The following is a 20,318-nucleotide window of genomic DNA, read 5'->3' as shown; positions in this document are numbered from 1 at the left end:
TATAAATAAAGGGATTTAACATTTGAGGATCATGACTGTTGCTAAGCACTGGATGTCGGAAGAAAGCATACTATCTGTTCCTACAAATGTGACCTCCATGGAGGCAGAAGGGTATTTCCTTCCCACATTCTTCCAATGTAAAATTAATGCAACACTGCCTTGCTTGCCTTACAGAAAGCTTTTCTTACCAACAAGACACTTTAAGGAATAAATTTGTAAGATCATTTTGTAATGAAATATTTTGGAAAGAACATATCTACTGTTTTTTAAAGTGAGTTGCACCTATAAAAAGACTAGTCTAAAAATAGGAGAAATCCATTTGCTTCTACATCAGGTTCATCTAGTATTTGGTTATTTAAATAATTTACATGTTCATCTATTAAACCATTTGCTTACTAAGAATAAGGAGGAAATGTTAGTTTTCTTCATTTGCTATCAGGTTTTACAAAATCATTTTTACTTAAAATTAAACTACAACAAAGTTTCTATGTTTTGATGGAAGAGAATAAAGATAACCACAGTTGAGATTTCAGGTCAACAAAATATGCTGAAGGTCAAACATAACAGACTCAGAAATAAAAGTTCTTTCATTTATGTTTTACTTAGGAATTGTGCCCAGTTATATCATTTCACAAGAATGAAGCAAGGGACTAAAGTTAAACTCAATTTCTCCTGCCTCTGGGTCACTGGCCAGCTGCTGGCCACTGGAAGACAATCTCTCTGTGGAAAGAGCTCCTCACCCGCTGGAGCAGAGAACTGCAGAAGGGCAATTACGACACGAGCACGTGCACTGGGATATCGTGCACAGTCACTCAGCTGTCTGATTCACAAGGGTTTCATCAGTAGGAGCGAATAGCAGGCGGAATTGTGGCACAGTCAGTCTCGTTCAAGGTTTTGTCTATTACGGGTCTGTAATCCAGAGTGACCTTGAAAAGAAAAGTTAAGTCACAAGAGCACCAACAGCCGACTCTCACTCTGCTTTAAAAAATTAACCATAAAAGTAGATTTTCAAATAGGGGAAACAAACAAACAAACAAACAAACAAAGGCACCCAGTGTTCTTTTTTACTTTAATTGCTCTTTTTCACTTTAATTATTATTCTTGTTATTTTTGTGTGTGTGCTAATGAAGGTGTCAGGGATTGATTTAGGTGATGAATGTACAACTATGTAATGGTACTGTGAACAATCAAATGCACGATTTGTTTTGTATGACTGCGTGGTATGTGAATATATCTCAATAAAATGAAGATTTAAAATAAAAATTAAAAAAAAAAAAAAGTAGATTTTCAGGCACACATTCAAGACCTTAAAGACAAGGGACTGGGATATTTTTCAGTAACAGAAACTTGGAAATGATCTTCCAAACAACAGGGCTATGGCAAATCCATACAGGGGAGGATGGCCCTCAAAATATGAAACTGTATAAGATTCTTAACACTTTAGAAAATGCTCATATCATGGAAAGGAGGGAAAACCTATAAATAGTAACCCTTAATTGTTTAAAAATATTTATTTTTTCCAGTTTTTTCCACTTGCATGTGATTATTTATATACATACATATGTACAAATGTAGGGAAAAGCATGTGCACATACACATACACCTTGAAGGAAATATTTCAAAATGGTAATAATGGTTCTCTCTGACAGACATCTCTATGTTCATATTCACCCTTTTTGTACTTTCTACACTTTCTAAAATTACATGGATTTCTTTTATAATCACAAAAAAACCCCAAGCATTATTAAAATAGGCTTGTGCTAAGAGGGAGTCTGACTTCTATACTGTGCCAGTTTGAATGTATTATGTCTCCCAAAATGCCATTATCTTTGACATAATCTTGTGTGGGCAGACATATTGGTGTTAGATTGTAATTCTTTCAGTGTTTCCATGGAGATGCGACCCACTCAACTGTGGGTGTTGAGTCTGATTGGAAAATTTCCATGAAGGTGTGGCCCTGCCCATTCAGGGTGGGCCTTGATTAGTTCACTGGAGCACTATATAAGCTCAGACAGAAGGAGTGAGCTTGCTACAGCCAAGAGGGACACTTTGAAGAATGCACAGGAGCTGAGAGAGGAGCTGCAGATGAGAGACAGTTTGAAGATGGCTGCTGAAAGCAGACTCTTCCTCCGGAGAAGCTAAGAGAGGACAAATGCCCCAAGAGGAACTGAGAGTGACATTTTGAAGAGGAACTGCAGCCTATAGAGGAACATCCTGGGAGAAAGCCATTTTTAAACCAGAACTCTGAGCAGACACCAGCCACGTGCCTTCCCAGCTAACAGAAGTTTTCCAGACACCATTGGCCATCCTCCAGTGAAGGTACCCGACTGTTGCCGCACTACCTTGGGCACTTTATGGCCAAAAGACTGTGACTGTGTAACCAAATAAACCCCCTTTATAAAAGCCAATCCATTTCTAGTGTTTTGCATCCTGGCAGCATTAGCAAACTAGAACAGATTTTGGTACCAGAAGTGGGGTGCTGGTGCTGCTGCATTTGCAAATACCAAACATGTTGGAGTGGCTTTTTAAATGGATAAGGGGAAGATTCTGGAAGAACTGTGAGGAGCTTGATAGAAAAGGCCTAAACTGCTTTGAGGAGACTGTGGAAATACGGACTCTTTATAATACTTCTGATAAGGCCTTGAGCGGAAATGTTGAATGTGTTTTTGTAAACTGGAAGAAAGGTGATCCTTGTTTTAAAGTGGCAGAGAATTTGGCAAAATTGAGTCCTGGTGTTGTATGGGAGGCAGAATTTGAAAGCGACAACCTGGAATATTTAGTTGACGAGATCTCCAAGCAAAATATAGAAGTAGTAGCCTGGCTTCTACTTGCAGCTTATAGTAAAAAAGCAACAGGACACAGATAAATTTCAAACTGAACGCTTGGGTACAAAGAAACCAGAAACTGATAATTTGGAGAATTCTGGATTTCCAAAAAGTGAGACCCCAGAAGCTACAGCTCAACGTGAGGATTTAACCAAACATGGAACCCAGCCACCATTTCAGTACAAGCCACAACTGGAGATGGAGTTATCGAGAAAGGATTTGTGGAAAGTCCTATTGTCTGACGGCTCTGACCTGAGTGCTTCATGCAAAGCCAACACAATTTTTGCTGGTCTGGACTGGAGGAGACAGATAAGGAGGAATTTCTTCAAAGACGGAGTCATGGAGGTTGAGGTCTTGAGTCAAGAGGTCTCAGGCTGGGAGAGCAGAGTAGCCCACGTGCATAGAAAGAGTGAGTTTGCCCTGGAGATCGAAGAGAGCCTGGCCGCCACCCCACTGTTCTGAAGGGGTTGAGTGTGTTCCCCAGAGACGGAAGAGAATCCAGGTGCTACCCGATGTTTGAGGAGGGTGGGGCTGAGAAGATGGTCTCCCCAGTGTGTGGATATGCTAGAGCACTCACCCCAGCGTTTGGAGAGGAAAGGGCTGCCGCAAAGGCCCTTAGGAAGGGTTAGACTCCCACTCTCTCAAGCCCCAAGGCTGCAAGGTCATTCTGTAAATGACTCTCAGAATTTGAAATCTAATGGAGTTTGCCCTGCGGGTTTTAGGAACTGTTCTGGTCCTGTTAACCCTGTTTTCCTTTCAGTTTCTCCTTAAGCAATAGGAATGTTTATCCTATGACTGTCCCTCATTTGTATATTGGAAGCACATAACTTGTTCTCAAGTTTCACAGATCCACAGCTAAAGGAGAATTCTACTTTTGGACAGACCATGCCTGTAACTAATTTTGATGGGATCATGTACTTACTTATTGTTACTGAAATGATTTAAGTTTTTGTGATATTGTGATGGGATGACTGTATTTTGTATTTGGAAAGAATATGTTTTTCTGGGGTCCAGGGGGTGGAATGTGCCGGTCTTAATGTATTATGTCCCCCAAAATACCATTATCTTTAGTGTAATTCCATGTGGGCAGACATATTGGTGTTGATTAGATTGTAATTCTTTGAGTGTTTCCATGGAGATGTGGCCCTGCCCATTCAGCATGGGCCTTGATTAGTTTACTAGAGCACTACATAAGCTCAGACAGAAGGAGCCAGCTTGCTACAGCCAAGAGGGACACTGAAGAACGCCCAGGAGCTGAGAGAGGAGCTGCAGATGATAGACAGTTTGAAACAGCTGCTGAAAGCAGACTCTTGCTCCACAGAATCTAACAGAGGAAAAACACCCCAAGAGCAACTAAGAGTGACATTTTTGAAGAGCTGTAGCCTAGAGAGGAATGTCCTGGGAGAAAGTCATTTTTAAACCAGAACTCTGGAACAGACACCAGCCATGTGCCTTCCCAGCTAACAGAGGTTTTCCGGACACCATTGGCCATCCTCCAGTGAAGGTACCCGATTGTTAATGCGTTCCCTTGGACGCTTTATGGCTGGACTGTAACTGTGTAACCAAATAAACCCATTTTATAAAAGCCATTCCATTTCTGGTGTTTTGCATCCTGGCAGCATTAGCAAACTAGAACATATATAATGTCAGAAAATAGCCTTCATGATAAATTCTAGAAATTAGTGATCATCTGAGTTAAACAGACACATAGGTACTCAGTATGTTAAGATGACAAAGCTCAATTTAATTTCTGTAGACCCAGGTAAGTGAGAATAACCCATCCCTTACAGGCTGAGAAAAGCTTCAGCATAAAAACCTGAGTGATTCCTGAATCTCAGTGCTGGGCACAAATGCCGAACAGGCAAGCTGAGCTTCAATGGAAAAAGACCACAGGCTCAGCCTGCAGGCCGAGCTGCTCGACCCCCCACTGGTCTCTGCCCCCTTGGCCTGCCTGTGCCCTGGGCTGCTGAGGGCTGCATCCCACCGCCCGGCTCCCCTGCAGCTGCTTCCAGGTCCAGCCAACGGGAGGCGCCGGGCGGGAGGGGCTCGGGTCTCTTCCCCAGGCCCTGTGCTCCAGTAGGCTCCCAGCAGTGGTCTCGTCCCTCAGCTACGGTTCTGCGGAGACCGACACTGCCTCTCCCCCAGTGGGGCTCCAAATACACCACAGTGGATTTAAATCTCTGCTGCGGTGCTGTCCCCAGAAAGGGGAGGGGACAGCACCGCCAGTGCTCTGGAGGGAACAAATCGCCACTTACCTTCCCTGTCGCGGCATCAACGTAAGAGAGGGTGTGCTTTCTCCAGTGGTCCTTGAAGGGTCTCTTCTGTTGCCCCTCAAGGGGCTTGGAGTAATCGTACTCATCAATCCGCACCTGGGGCCAGGGAAGCAAGCCCACCTCAGAAAACGCCACTGACGGCTCCAGTCCAAATTTCTCACTGCTCTAGTGGAGCCGCCCTATTAACACGGCATACGGGAAACTGGCCTGACACGGCTTCCCCCAAACTCTACCCCACCCACGAAGAGGTCCAAATCCGTCAAAGCAGACTGAACTTTCCTCTTCCATCTTCCAACTCACCTTCCTTCCCCTCTACGATTCCTAATTAAAAACAAAAAGGAACCAGCTTCTGCTTGTACCTAAAAGACCTCGAGGTAAAAAACGCAATGCGGCCCCAAGTGCGTGGCCCATCCTCGGAGGCTCTGCTGAGACCCCTCGGGGCCAGCTCTCCTCCTCTCCCTCCACCTCGACCCCACGAGTTCAGGACCTGCCTCGTCACGTGGCTGAGGGGCCCCCAGCCCGGGACCCCAGAGCTCCACTCCGTTTGATCTCTTGAGGACCCTAACAGACACTGTTGGAATGAGACTGACCACCACTTTATCTCTTTTTGCTCTGAATTCTGGGAGATTTCCTCAACTTCCAGTGCTTTTTATTTAAATGCTTTAATGTTAGCAATTATATCGATACACTCTTAAAGAAAAGCTAAATGCTCTTAAGGAGTGTCTTGTGTGTGGAAATGGATAAGACATGTAAGATCTTCTCCAAATAAAAACAGAGAGCAAAACACTAGGCTGCCCTGCCTACAGGCCGTGCACAGGGCTGGGCTGACCCCTTGCTTGGGGGAAAGTCATGCCGCAGCCAACCATGCGCGGACTCGTCCCAGGCCGTCTCTGCCATGACACGAGTCACTGAACGCTCTCAGACTGGGGAGGCTCCACAGCCTCTTGTCTGCTTATGCATCTCGGCCTTTAAACAGAGCACAGGGCAAATCCTAATTCAGCCCAGATGGGGGTGAAAAATAATAAAATTTCACAGCAGACCAAAATGTGGCATCCCTTGCTCAGCCCGTTTTCCCTCTTGCCCACACTCGTCTGAACGGGAAAGCTGTCACCAGAAGCACAAACTCTGTCCCGAACACAGTCTGCATGTCTACCTTTTTTGAGGTTACTCGGGTACCAACCAGGCAGATTTTTTATTTATCCTTTTGCTAATCTATTTAATCCTTAGCTTGCATTGATACCCCAACATTCCTTTCAATATTTTTTCCTATCACATGTTGGATTTGCCTTTCTGGCAGAACCCTACATGTGTGCTCTAAATAGAAGTCAATTCATTGGCTTCCGGGGAGATGGGGGAAGAGGGGAGGCAGAGCAAACGTCTCCCCCACGGAACAACTAGAGAACAGGCAGAGGACAACCAGGACAGCGGGTCCGGGGTACGAGCAGGCAGAGAAGGACCCTGACAACAGACAGAGGGACCTGGATGAAAAAGCAGAGAAATGACGACTGAAGGACGGGGTGAGTGATTCAACTGAGACGGCCGCCAGGGCTGGCAGCCACAAGCAGGCTGGAGCGGGAGAGGAGGAGACTGCCCCCCTATCTCAGCAACCGGCTCGGGAGATGACCCTTCTCGGTCCTGAAGCCGGGAGCGCCCGTGAGGGAACTCGGGAAACAGTGGGCTTGTGTCGGCCACACGGAGTAATCTTGGTGCAGTGCACAGGGCCTAACCCACAGCCCTGAGTGGGCCGCTGCGGGGCCTGGCTCTGGGGAGGACTGGGGGGCCCGCCCCTCAGGAGGGAGAGGATGCTGAGCAGAGCCGACCCAACATCAGCAGGCAAGAGAGTCAGCCTGGGTGCCGCTGACTTCACTCTCCCTCCACAGAGGCTGCGGTGTGCACGGGTGAGAGGCGGGGCAAGGGAGGGGCCAGACACAAGCACCAGGAGCCCCTCCTAACCCCAGAGGCCCACGGTGGGCAGGACCTTGTGGGCGGACTAAAAGCGCAACAGTGAAATGGCGGAGGGCAGAGGAGGGTGGGACTCAGGACCACAGCCCAAGACTGATCCACTTGGAAGCCTGGGAATCACCAGACCCATGAGCGGATTCTCTGCAGAACTGCTCGGGGCCCACATCGCAGCCCCAGGACAGGCAGTGCTCAGCGCACACGGGGAACCGCTGCACTGTGCTGGATGCCTACCCGGTCTGGACCTCGCACAGTGCACAGGAGAAGTTCGGGGAAGACGGGCCTGAGAGTAGGAGATGGCTCAAGAGTGCCACCTGCTGGCAGGATGGGGAAACTGCACCCCAGCAAGCTGTAGCTCCACCAAATTATAAACAAAGGCCCAAATAATCCTGCATTTCCCAAAATAATCTTACCAAGATAATCAAAATCCCTGAAGCCAACAGAAAATCACAAGCACCCAAAGAAATATATAGATATGGACAAGACAAATTAAAAAACTGGAAGAGACACAAAATTTGGAGCAATTAAAGTACACACAAATCTCCCAAACAACTTCAATGAAATAGCCAAAGACATAAAATGATATCAAGAAGACGCTATAAGAGAATGAAGAATTTATAAAAATAGCGATCTTATAGAAATAAAAGACACTGTATCAAATTAAAAATATACTAGGGGCATACAATAGCAGATTTGAAGAGGCAGAAGAAAGGACAGGTGAACTAGAAGACAGGGTAATCAAATGCGAACGCACAAAAGAACAAATGGTGAAAAAGATAAAAAAAAAAATGAAATGGATCTCAGGGAAATGATGGACAACACAAAGCGAACAAATCTAAGAGTCACTGGTGTACCAGAAGAAGAGAAGGGTAAAGGTCTAGGAGGAGTATTCAAAGACATTCTTGGGGAAAACTTTCCAACCCTTCTAAATGACATAAATAATCAAATCAAAGATGCCCAACAAACTCCAAATAGAATAAATCCAAATAAACGCACTACAAGGCATATACTGAGCAATTGTGAAATGCTAAAGAGGAGAAAGTTCCGAAAGCAGCAAGAGACAAGCGATTCACCACATACAAGGGAAACAACATAAGACTAAGTACTGACTACTCAGTGGGCACCATGGAGGTGAGAAGGCAGTGGTATGACATATTTAAGATTCTGAAAGAGAAAAATTGCCAGACAAGAATTCTTTATCTAGCAAAGCTCTCCTTCAAAATTCAGGGAGAGTTTAAAATTTTCACAGACAAACAAATGCTGAGAGAATTTGTTAACAAGAGACCTGCCCTGCAACAAATATTAAAGAGAGCTCTACCAGCTGAGATAAAAGGGAGAGAGATATCTGGAGAAGAGCACAGAACTGAGGAGTATTAGTAGGGGTACCTTAAAGGAAAAAAAGAGAGAGGAAAAAATAGACCTGACCACTAAAAACCAAAGGATAAGATGGATGGTTCAAGAACTCCCCTCAAAGTAATAACTTTGAATGTGAATGGATTAAACTCCCCAATTAAAGATGCAGACTGGCAGAATGGATTAAAAACATGACCCAGCAATATGCTGTTTATAAGAGACTCATCTTAGACCCTGTGCCACAAAGAGAAAGTGGAAGGATGGAAAAAAGTATTCTACACAAGCTGCAAACAAACAAAAGCAGGAGTAGCTATACTAATAATGGACAAAATAGACTTTAAATGAAAACATGTCATAAGAGACAAAGAAGGACACTATATATTAATAAAAGGGATAATTCACCAAGAAGCAATAACAATTATAAATGTTTATACACCCAATCAAGTAGATCCAAAGTAAATGAAACAAACATTGGCTAAACACATCTATAGTGATATTGGGAGACTTCAAAACACCACTTTCTTCTGCAGATAAAACAACTAGACAGAGGACCAATAAGGAAATTGAGAACCTAAACAATACGATAAAATAAAGTAGACTTAGCAAACATATATAGATCATTAGATCCCAAAGTACCAAGATATACATTCTTCTCCAAGCCAGAGAAGGTACACCAGAATAGATCATATGCTGGGGCACAAAACAAGTCTCAATAAATTTAAAATGACTGAAATTATTCAAAGTACATTCTCTGAACATAACGGAATGCAACAAGAAATCTTTCACAAATATATGGAAGCTAAACAACAGTGAGAAAAGAAGAAATTGCAAGAGAAATAGGTAAATATCTAGACACAAATGAAAACGAGAATACAACCTATCAAAACCTAGGGGATGCAGTAAAGGCAGTGCTGAGAGGGAAATTCATACCTCAAAGTGCATACATCAAAAAGCAGTAAAAAGCTAAAACCAAAGACCTAACTAAAAAACTGAAGAAGCTAGAGAATGAACAGGAAACTAATCATAAAGCAAGTAGAAGAAAAGAAATAACAAAGACAAAATCAGAAATAAATGAGCTGGAGAACAAAAAAAGCAATTATTAATAAAACCAAAAGCTGGTTCTTTGAGAAGATCAACAATATTGACAGATCCTAGCTTTACTGACAAAAAAGAGAAAAGACCCAAATAAACAGAATCAGAAGTGAGAGTGGGATAATTACTACGGATCCTGAAGAAATAAAAAAAAAATCATATGACGATACTATGAACAAACATATACCAACAAGCTAGACAATTTAGAGGAAATGGATAATTTCCTGGAAACACACGAACAACCTAGACTAACCCACATGAAAACAGAAGACCTCAACAAACAGATCACAAGCAAAGAGATCCAATCAGTCATCAAAAATCTACCTACAACAAACAGATATTTGCACACCAATGTTCATAGCGGCATTATTCACAATTGCCAAGAGATGGAAACAATCCAAATGTCCTTTAACAGATGAGTGGATAAACAAACTGTGGTATATACACACGATGGAATACCACACGGAAGTAAGAAGGAAGGAGGCTGTGAAACATGTGACAACATGGATGAAGCTTGAAGACATAATGCTGAGTGAAATAAGCCAGGCACAAAAAGAGAGATATTGTATGTTACCACTAATGTGAACTCTGTGAAAAATGTAAAATAAATGTTTTACATTGTAGAATGTAGGGGACCTAGCAAGGGACAGCAAATAATGAAGGGGGAATGATAATCTGATAAGAACAGTTAAGTTATGGAGGGTAAACTTAATGTTATGGGAATGCTCAGTAACAATTATAGTTTAATTTTGGGGGGTTATGGTAGGAACAAGTTGGCAGCAATGTAGTTATTTTAGGTTATTTGTTTTTCTTATTCCTTTGTTTGGTTATAGTTTGTTTATTTTCTTGGGGTAGGGGAGGAACATGTTGGAAGCAATGTAGTTATTTTAGGTTATTTGTATTTTCTTATTCCTTTGCTTTGGTTTTGTTTGAAATGTTTTTTTTTATTGTTGGTTTTCCTAATTTTTTGATAAATAAAGTTAAAAAAAAATAAAAGTCCATTGGATTATAGTTGAAAAAAAAAATTTTCAACCTACAAATCAAAGCTCAGGGCCAGATGGCTTCATAGAGGAATTTTACCAAATATTCCAAAAAGAACCAACACCATTCCTGCTCAAATTCTTTCAAAAAAACTGACAAAAAAGGAATACTATCTAACTCATTTTATGAAGCTTTTATCACTCTGATACCAAAACCAGATAAAAATACTACAAGAAATGAAAACTATAGGCCATTCTCCCTTATGAATATAAATGCAAAAATTGTAAAGAAAATACTTACAAATAGAATCCAAAGGCACATTAAAAGAATTATACACAAACAAGTGGGGTTCATTCCTGGCATGCAAAGGTGCTTCAACATAAGAAAATCAATCAATGTAATACAACACGTTTACAAATCGAAAGGGAAAAATCAAATGATCATCTCAATAGATGCTGAAAAAGCATTTGACAAAATTCAACATCCCTTTTTGATAAAAACACTTCAAAAGGTAGATTTGAAGGAAACTTCCTTGGTATGATAAAGGGCATATATGAGAAACCCATAGCCAGCATAATACTCAACAGTGAGAGGCTGAAAGCCCTCCTTCTAAGATGGGGACTGAGACAAGGATGACCACTGTCACCACTATAATTCAACATTGTGCTACAAGTTCTGGCCAGGGCAATTTGCTAAGACAAAGAAATGAAAGGTATCCAAACTGGAAAGGAAGAAGTAAAACTGTCATTATTTGCAGATGATACATATCATATTTCGAAAATCCTGAGAAATGGATGACAAAGCTACTTGAGCTAATAAACAGATTTAGCAGAGTGACAGGATAAAAGATTATTGCACATAAAACAGAAATGTTACTATATACCAGTAATGACATAACTGAAGAGGTAATCAAAAAACAAAAACAAAAAAATTCCATTCACAATAGCAACTAAAAAAATTAAGTACCTAGGAATAAACTTAACTAAGGATGAAAAAGAACCCAATACAGAAAATCACAAAACTTTACTAACAGAAATAAAAAGGACCTAAATAGGTGGGAAGATATTCTCTGATCAAGGACAGGAAGGCTAAATGTCATAAAGATGTCAATTCTTCCCAAACTGATCCATAGATTCAATGCAATTCCAATCAAAATTCCAACAACCTACTTCGCAGACTTGGAAAAGCTGGTTATCAAATTTATTCAGAAGGGAAAAGGGCCTTGAATTTCCAAAAACACCCTAAAAAAGAAGAAAGTAGTAGGAGGACTTAAATTTCCAGACCTTGAAGCCAACTATAAAGCCAAAGTGGTCAATACAGCATGGTCATATTGATCAATGCAACTGAACTGAGAGTTGGGAAATAAACCCCCAGATCTATGGTCAATTGATTTTTGACAAGCCCCCAAATCCAATGAAATGGGACAGAACAGTCTCTTCAACAAATGGGGCTAGGAGAAACAGATATCCATACCCAAAAGAAAAAAAAGAGGATCCCTACCATACGTCCTATACAAAAATTAACTTGAAGTTAGATAATATAGGGAAACATCTTCCAGACCTAGTAATAGGTGATAGCTTCTTAGACCTTACACTCAAAGAACAAGCAACAAAAGAAAAAACAGATAAAATCAAATGCTTCTGCACCTCAAAGGACTTTGCCTAAAAGCTGAAGACAAACAAGTCAATGGGAGAAAATATTTGGAATCCATATATCTATCTGATAAGGGACTTATATCCAGCAAATATAAAGAATTCCTACAACTCACCCACAATGGTACAAAAAGCCCCATTAAAAAATGGGCAAATGATATGAAAAGTCATTTTTCTGAAGAGGAAATACGAATGGCTAAGAAAGAAAAAATGTTCCTCTTAAGTAGCTATTAGGGAAATGCAAATCAAAAGCACAATGAAATAACATCTCACACCAGTAAGAATGGCTGCCACTAAACAAACAGGAAACTATAAAAGCTCGAGAGGATGTGGAGAAATTGGAACTCTTATCCACTGCTGGTGGGACTGTGGAAGACAGTTTGGTGGTGTTTTGGTTTATGATAATTGTCTCACATTGAGTGATGATGACTGTATATCTAAGTGAGGATAACATGAGACACTGTTTATTTTGGACAGAATATACGCTATGTAAAATTAGGGACCTCCTACTTAGTAAGTCAAGCCCTCGATCTTGAGGCTTGCTTGTATAAAACTCACTTTGTAAAGAGAAGGCTAAGCCTACTTATAATTATGCCTAAGGGTCACACCCAGAGAAACTCTTTTGTTGCTCAGATGAGGTCTTTCTCTAAATCCAACTCTGAAAACAAATTCATTACCCTCCCCCTACATGGGACATGGGAGTGAATCTCCCTGGTGATGTGGAACACAACTCCCAGGAAGAACCTGGCCTTGATACTGAGGGATTGAGAATGCCTTTTTGACCAAAAGAGGGCAAAAAAAGGTATAAGGTTTCAGTGGCTAAGAGATTTCAAATAAAGTTGAGAGGCAATCCTGGAGGTTCCTCTTATGCAAGCTTCAACTAGATATTCCAAAGGGCCATAGTATGCCAGGCCCAAATCAACAGTATTCCCCCAAATCCTAAAGAATCCCCAGGTCTCTGAGACTGTATAATAAAGTTTCACTCACTAAGTTTATTTTTCAGAAACTTAAAACCTTCAGGTTGTTCCTATGTCAGCTAAGTGCCCAAACCCAGAGGAACCAGTCTCTTCAAGAACATCAACCGGCTGCATCCCCTTTCCCCATGTCAACACCCCTTGTCAATATGAACAAGTTAGAGAGGTCATTGCCTACATATCCCTGAAGACTGAGATAGTGATCAAATGAGAGGAAGGAACAGCAACAGACAAGACAGGATTTAACAAAGGATTAGGACCACTGAATAACTCTATAGAATTTTTTTTGTTTCTAGTGTATTAAAACAGCTAGAATAAAATAACTGAAATTGTGGAACTGTAACCCATACCATACTTTGAAATTTGCTATATAATGACCTGTTAAACCATACATTAAAAGTTACTACTTTTCTGTATATATGTTATATTTCACAATAAAAAACGTTTAAATTAAAAAAAAAAAAAAAAGTCAATTTATTTTAAAAAACTAGTGACCAAAGATCAGGATCCATAATCCCTTTCCCAAAGCAGAGGCAGGTCTGAAATGACTTACCCATCATTTTAACTCTGAAAATTCACGAGTCAGCTAACACAGCTAGTGATACCCTGGCTGCACATCTAACCTCTGCCCCAGGATGAGCATGTTCTGCTTAGAGATGCTGTGACAGGCAACAAGAGATGCTGATCCAAAGCAAGAGAAAGGTATACTGGAGCTGAAGATTCACTCTGAGAAGAGTTAGAATGTGGTAAAATGTGAAAGCAGGGATGGAGCAGCCAGGTGGGAGACCCAGGGTGCACACAGACAACACATGTGCCACAGAGCCGCACCTTGAAATCTTCCCTGGCGTGAGCACCGCGTGACTCCTTCCGGGCCTCTGCTCCATAGATGGTCTGGAGCGCGCACAGCATCAGGTTCTGCAGCTCCAGGCTCTCCACCAGGTCAGTGTTCCAGACCATTCCTGGGGACCACAACACAAGGTGGGCATGAGATGCCCGGGCCAGTCAGAGGGGCCGAGCCCTGAAGCCCCAGGGCCCAGCAAGGGCTCTCCAGATGACAGGGAGCAGGGACCCCCCTACACCCCCGTCTGCTGAGATCAACCCACCCTGCAGACAACCAAGCATTCCAGAGATCTGGCAGAAACCCGCTGAGCATCTCACCTCTGTCAAACGTCTTCAGATGCTGCAAGTCTCTGTAGAGCTGGCTGATTTTCTCACAGCCTTCCTGCATCAGACTTCCCGTGCGGAACACGGCAGCGTGGTTTTGCATCGACTATAACACAAAATACCATTTGCAAACCTTTAATCCTTATGAGGATTACGTTAAACCTCTAGATTTGTTTTTTCCTTGCATTTCATTTTTTCTAGAATATTTATGCAAATTAAGTAGAAAAACTAGGAAATTCAGACTACAAGCTTAACCTGAATTTTTAACTGAATTTAAATGGAATTTTCTGAATTGCAGAACAAAGTTTTGATTAAATCTTTTTAAACTGTTCCTGTTTCCATTAAGTGTATGTCTTACAACAAATCAACACATATCATTTAAGGTAGAACATTCTGCATTTAAGGCAGGTGGAACATGGCCAGGACCAATAATTCCTTGCTGACTTCTCTGGGAGCAGGATGCACTGAATTCCAAGCTGACTGGGAAACTGCAGATTTGCAGGCCTCGGGGCACCGAGCCCCACAACCCCCCAGGCGCTGACAGGCAAATGCGAAACCCTTCTGGTAACGCAAAGAGGAAACACTAAGATAAAGCAGCAGTGAGCAGTGGGTGCTGCAAGGGAAGGCCAGAAGAAGAGGGCAGAGGGAGAGGCCCAGGGTCCCTGCGGCTGCGGCCCTCTGCCTGCCTCCTGCTGGGTGCTGGTCTTCTGGCTGTTCTGTGAAAGGTCCTCAGAGGACATGAGCCCCTTGTCACTCCTGGTGCAAATATCTTTCTTACCTTAACATTAGCGTTTCGAGTTTTTGGTATCGTTACAGGAAAAATGTTTACATTATTATGTAGCCTAATGTTTTGATGTTTTCTTCCTGTTTCTCAATTTCATGGGGGCAGGGCACTTAAGGCCTTCCCCAATCCAAGTTCATACAACATAATTTATCCTTTTTGTAATGCTTCTAAGGTTTCATATCTCACATTTAACTCTCTGATCTTTCTTAGATTTTGGTATAATTAATGAGGTAGCAATCCAATTTTATTTTTCTACAAGTGGGTTTCATGGGATTGGAAATCAAAACATCTTTTGTGAGACAAGAGGAAGCCTACGGCTTTCTGAATCAAATGCACAGTGGACTATTCAGAATGGTCAAGGCAGTGGGTGAGGAACTCAAGCCACCCAAAGCTTTTGCTACCCTAATCATCATGTCTTTTTTTTTTTTTTTGAAATAAATTCAAAGTTATAGGAACAGCTGCAGAAACGATACTAACCCCATACACAGAATTCCATCATACCCGGACCCCCCTCCCCCGATAGCCCAATCCACCAACTTTAACATGCTGTCACATCACTATTTCTTTCCCTCCCCATCTATCATCCATCATCTATTTCTGTCTTCTGAACATATGAGAGCTAGCTGCACACATCCTTGAACATACACCATAATTCACATATACACTTCCCATGAACAAGAACATTCTTTTATGCAATCCCATTAAGCGCAGCTAAGAAGTACAAGAGATTCAACAATGATACAAAGCTTACATTCTGTATTTCCTTTTCCTTATGTCTCAACTGTGTCCCTTTGAGCCTCCTGTCCTCCATCCTCCAATCCCATTCAAGTTCATCCTTGGCATTCAATTGTCTTCTATTTAGACTTTTTTTTTTTTTTTTCAGTTGTGGAAACATATATACAGCCTAAATCTTCCCATTCCACCCCCTCCCTAGCCTTCCATTAGTGGGATTAATCACATTTAGAATGTTGTAATGCTCTTTCTCACCATCCATTACTAGAAATTTCCCTTCACCTCAAACAGCAACCCTACACTCATTTCGTAACTCCCCACTGCCCCTTCCCCCATTTCTCTTAACCCAAACTCTACTTTTCATCTCTATGGTTATATTCTCTGGTAATGTCTTTGTGTTTACTGTGGGGCTTAAAATTAACCTCTTAAATCCATAACAATCTTGTTTTTCTTTGGTACCAGCTTTACTTCAATAGGACACATGAACTATGTTCCTATACTCCTCCATTCCCCCACCTTTATATAGTTGTCTAAAATTACATATCTTACATTGAGTTCAAAGCCACTGATTTGTCATTAGAGTCTGTGTACTTTATATCATGTAGGAAGTAAATAGTGGAGTTACAGTTCAAAAATTATTGACTTCTATTTGTATTCCATTGTGGTTGGAGAATGTGCTTTGAGTATATTCAAAAAAAAAATTTTTTTTTTTTTTAATTTCTTGAGGCTTGTTTTATGTCCCAGCTTATGGTCCTTTCTGGAGAAAGATCCGTGATCCCTAGAGAAAAATGAGTGTCCTGGTGATCTGGGATGTAAGGTACTATACATGTCTGTTAAATTCTCTGTATCTCTTTCTCCTTTCTTTGTTTCTCTGTCGGTGGGGCCCTCTTTAGTATCTGAAGTAGGGCAGGTCTTTTATTGGCAAACTCTCTCAGCATTTGTTTGTCTGTGAAAAATTTAAGCTCTCCCTCAAATCTGAAGGAGAGTTTTGCTGGATAAAGTATTCTTGGTTAGAAATTTTTCTCTTTCAGAATTTTAAATATGTCATGCCACTGCCTCTCGCCTCCATGGTGGCCGCTGAGTAGTCACAACTTAGTCTTATGTTGTTTCCTTTGTATGTGGTGAACTGCTTTTATCTTGCTGCTTTCAGAACTTGCTCCTTCTCCTCAGTATTTGAGAGTCTGATCAGAATATGTCTCGGAGTGGGTTTATTTGCATTTATTCTATTTGGAGTAAGCTGGGCACTTATGCTTCGTGTATTTATATTGCGCATAAGGTTGGGGAACTTTTCCCCAACAATTTCTTTGAATACTCTTTCTAGACCTTTACCCTTCTCTTCCCCTTCTGGGACACCAATGAGTCTTACGTTTGGACATTTTATTTTATCTATCATATCCCTGAGATCCAATTTGATTTTTTCGATTTTTTTCTCCATTCATTCTTTTGTTCTTTCATTTTCTGTTCTGTGGACTTCTAGGACACAGAGATGTTGTTCAGCTTCCTCTAATCTTGTATTGTGAATAACCAGAGTCTTCTTAATTTGGCCAACAGTTTCTTTTATTTTATAAGATCTTCTATTTTTTTATTTACTCTTGCAATGTCTTCTTTATGCTCTTCCAGGGTCTTCTTTTTGTTGCTTATATCCTGGGCCATGGTCTCCTTGATGCCCTTTAAATCCTTTGCCATGTTTTCTTTACTCAATTGTAGTTCTTTGATTAATTGTGCCGGGTACTGTGTCTCTTCCGAAATCTTGATTTGTGTTTGGAGTTGGATTCTCCATATCGTCTGCTTTTATCACACGCATTAAGATTTTCTGTTGTTTTTGGCCTCTTGGCATTTGCTTTGTTTGATAGGGTTTTTTCAAGTTGTAAAAAAAAGATACTGATCTAATTTTTCAGAAACACAAGTTGGTGGCGTACACTTTCTCTAACTAACCAACAGATGGCGTCTGTGAGTCACCTATATCCCTCCAGTCAGTTCTCCACCTTGTCCCCATGGTGTGGGGGCAAATGATTCTTGTGGGGTTCAGTTGGAGAACTCAGTTGGGTGTGTTGCTGGAGCCGTCCGCCCTGAATGTGGGGTGTGTGTACGGGTGGCCAGGGAGGAAGGGCAGCTTTAATATTCAAATCCCCCAGATTCCCGGAGATTCAAGGCCGCCGCAAGAGTCTAAGCCTTCATTTCAGTTCAGCCCCAGACCCTCTCTCTCGCTGTCCCACAAACCACCAGACTTGGTGTAGTGTCCCTGGGTTCTCCGAGCAGGACCCCCGCCCAACTGCGATCCTCCAGGACTCTGCCGAGAGAATGCCATGCTACATCACCAGTGCGCGCCGTCCCTCAAGGGAAGCCCTGGGCTGCCGGGCCATGCCGGAGCGCTTTCAGCCTGATGCAAAGATGGCCGAACAGGGCGTCTCAACCCCCCCACACACACAGTTCCTCCTTCCCAGCTCCGGGACACCTGACGGGGCTCTGGGCTGTGGGCATGGCCCCAGGCAGGAGTTTATCCAGCCCTCCGGGGAGTCAGCTGTAAGCCGCGGGGTTTCTTTCTGCTTCTGGCTCTCCCCTCCGTTCCCCCGAACTCAAGGGTATCTGCTGCGGGCTATCTTCCCAGCCAGACACTGAGAGGCTAGCCCAGCCCCCTCTTGCTGTACTTTACTGCGTGGTTCCCACTCCCGCAACTGCAGCCGCTCCTGGGTCCCCCCCCCGCCTTTTTTTTTTTTTTTTTTTAAGAAGAGCCAGTTGGGTCTCCAAACGCCAAGCCCTGGCTTCCCCAGACCGCCACACGGCTGCAGGTCTTCCAGCCAGCTTACTCACTCGTTTCAGAATGCAGGCTCCCGGTTTCACCAAGTATATGAGCCCTGTGATACTAGCAGACCTTGTCCAGCTGGTGCATCACTGTAACTGGTATTCTGGGTCACTTTCTGGTTTTTATCCAGCGTTTTTCACAGAGGTGTTTTTTTGCCATCTCACCTAGCCGCCATCTTAGTTTTCAATCACCATGTCTTTAAAAAGCACATCAGTTATAACTTGGCACTAAAAAACTACTGGAAACGAGGCAGACACGCTTCTGCGTGGGCTCAGGCTCCTGCCCACTCCCTCTTGGTGGTGTGTCTGAGTTAGACAGGCCCCAGGACCCACCCTCCCAGGGCCGTTACTGGAAAGTGCCCCCCTCACAGGCCTGCCACGGCTACTAATTATTCAAGTCCTACAGGGCCACTGAAAACTGCAGATGAAATGGGAACCACACCACAGCACGTTTGTGTTCCGCTTAGGGAGACACGGCTCGGTGCTGCCTCCTAAGAGATCCGCACTAACTGGGAGCTGCTGTACAAACCATCGGATAGCACATTCCCTGAAAAGATCTCTTTTGATCAGGAATAAGTTATAGGCTAAAATTATTTTGGTGGGATCATAACTTTAACATCCTAATGGAAAGTTAATAGAAAATGATTCTGTGCGAGCAATTTTCATTTTAGAAAAGGAATCGTTTTTTCCTGATAAAACATAATTTTAACAAACATTCAAACAGACAAAGCTTCTTCCCTTGACATAAAACCTGTAAAAAAATTCATGTTTTTCCTTCCAGACATTGAAAAATACCCAGAAGATATCACTCCACTATTTTTTAGTTCACCGGGGAGAGCATTCCATGTCATCACATCACAAGTTCCCTTGTCCTCAAATTGCTGTAGAATATTCCATGGCAAAGATGCACAATAACTTCACCAGCTTCTGCTCCTACAGGGGGCTGACTGGTCCAAACTACGCACGACTTTAACAAAGCCACAGGGCATATAAATCTTTGCACACGCGTCTATTACTTCCTGAAGACCAAACCTGAAGATGTTTGGTAGTTGTTGCCAACAGCCCTTCAGGAAGGTCACGTGGAGCCCTTGCCACTGTGTTCCACAGGCTGGCAGCACAACTTGCATCGTTACACCTCCCTTCGCTGGTGAAGGAGCACACTGAAGCTACAGTTCCCTTTACGGTGCATTTCTTTAATTATTAGTTAGGTTGACCATCTTTTCATAGCTTGTTGACTATTTCTGTTTCTTTTCCTATAAATCACTTGCTTATATTCTGTGATCATTTTTCTAATGGGGGGGTGGTTGTTTTTTTCTGGTTAATCTTTAAGAGCTTTGCATGTATTAAGGGTATTAATTCCTTGTATGAAAAATGTGAATATATGAGAAATACCTTTGTAAGTCACTGTTTTTCATTTTACTTTATTTAATGTCTTTGAGCTGAAAAGTGTAAGTGCCGCTAAGTTTTGTTTTCCTTTACAGTTTCTGGAACAGTGCTCTGGAGGTTGAGCTCAAAGTCAGAGTGCCCAGGTTTGAACCCTTGCTGTGCCACACACAAGCTGGATAACTGTGGGCCATTCTGCATTCTCTTCTCTGCTTCAGTTTTCTCAAGATGGGCAAAGAGATGTGAACGTAAGTGCAGTGTGGGGCTTCTGAGAAGCCTGTTACTTCAAGGAAGCTGACCTACTGGAAAGTGAACTTCTTTTGACCTTCAGCTATTCCCCCTTC

At 42.4% G+C, this 20,318-nt stretch overlaps 1 protein-coding gene across 2 annotated transcripts in view; it reads right to left on the bottom strand.

Annotated features, from left to right (window-relative positions):
* Nucleotides 1–582: 582 nt before the first annotated feature.
* The window catches only part of SDHA (succinate dehydrogenase complex flavoprotein subunit A), a 39,595-nt gene continuing 19,859 nt past the window's right edge, over nucleotides 583–20,318 (bottom strand). For both annotated transcript variants that reach the window (XM_037798780.1, XM_037798782.1), the window contains exons 12-15: nucleotides 14,268–14,379; nucleotides 13,938–14,068; nucleotides 5,081–5,194; nucleotides 583–926 (exon numbers count right to left, since the gene is read on the bottom strand). In XM_037798780.1, the coding sequence (XP_037654708.1) occupies nucleotides 840–926; nucleotides 5,081–5,194; nucleotides 13,938–14,068; nucleotides 14,268–14,379 (444 nt within the window). In that variant the 3' untranslated portion in view covers nucleotides 583–839. The remainder of the gene's footprint in view (nucleotides 927–5,080; nucleotides 5,195–13,937; nucleotides 14,069–14,267; nucleotides 14,380–20,318) is intronic.

Source organism: Choloepus didactylus, chromosome 11, assembly GCF_015220235.1.
Source record: "Choloepus didactylus isolate mChoDid1 chromosome 11, mChoDid1.pri, whole genome shotgun sequence".
NCBI lineage: Eukaryota > Metazoa > Chordata > Mammalia > Pilosa > Megalonychidae > Choloepus > Choloepus didactylus.
This window is presented reverse-complemented; position numbering and strand designations above follow the sequence as displayed.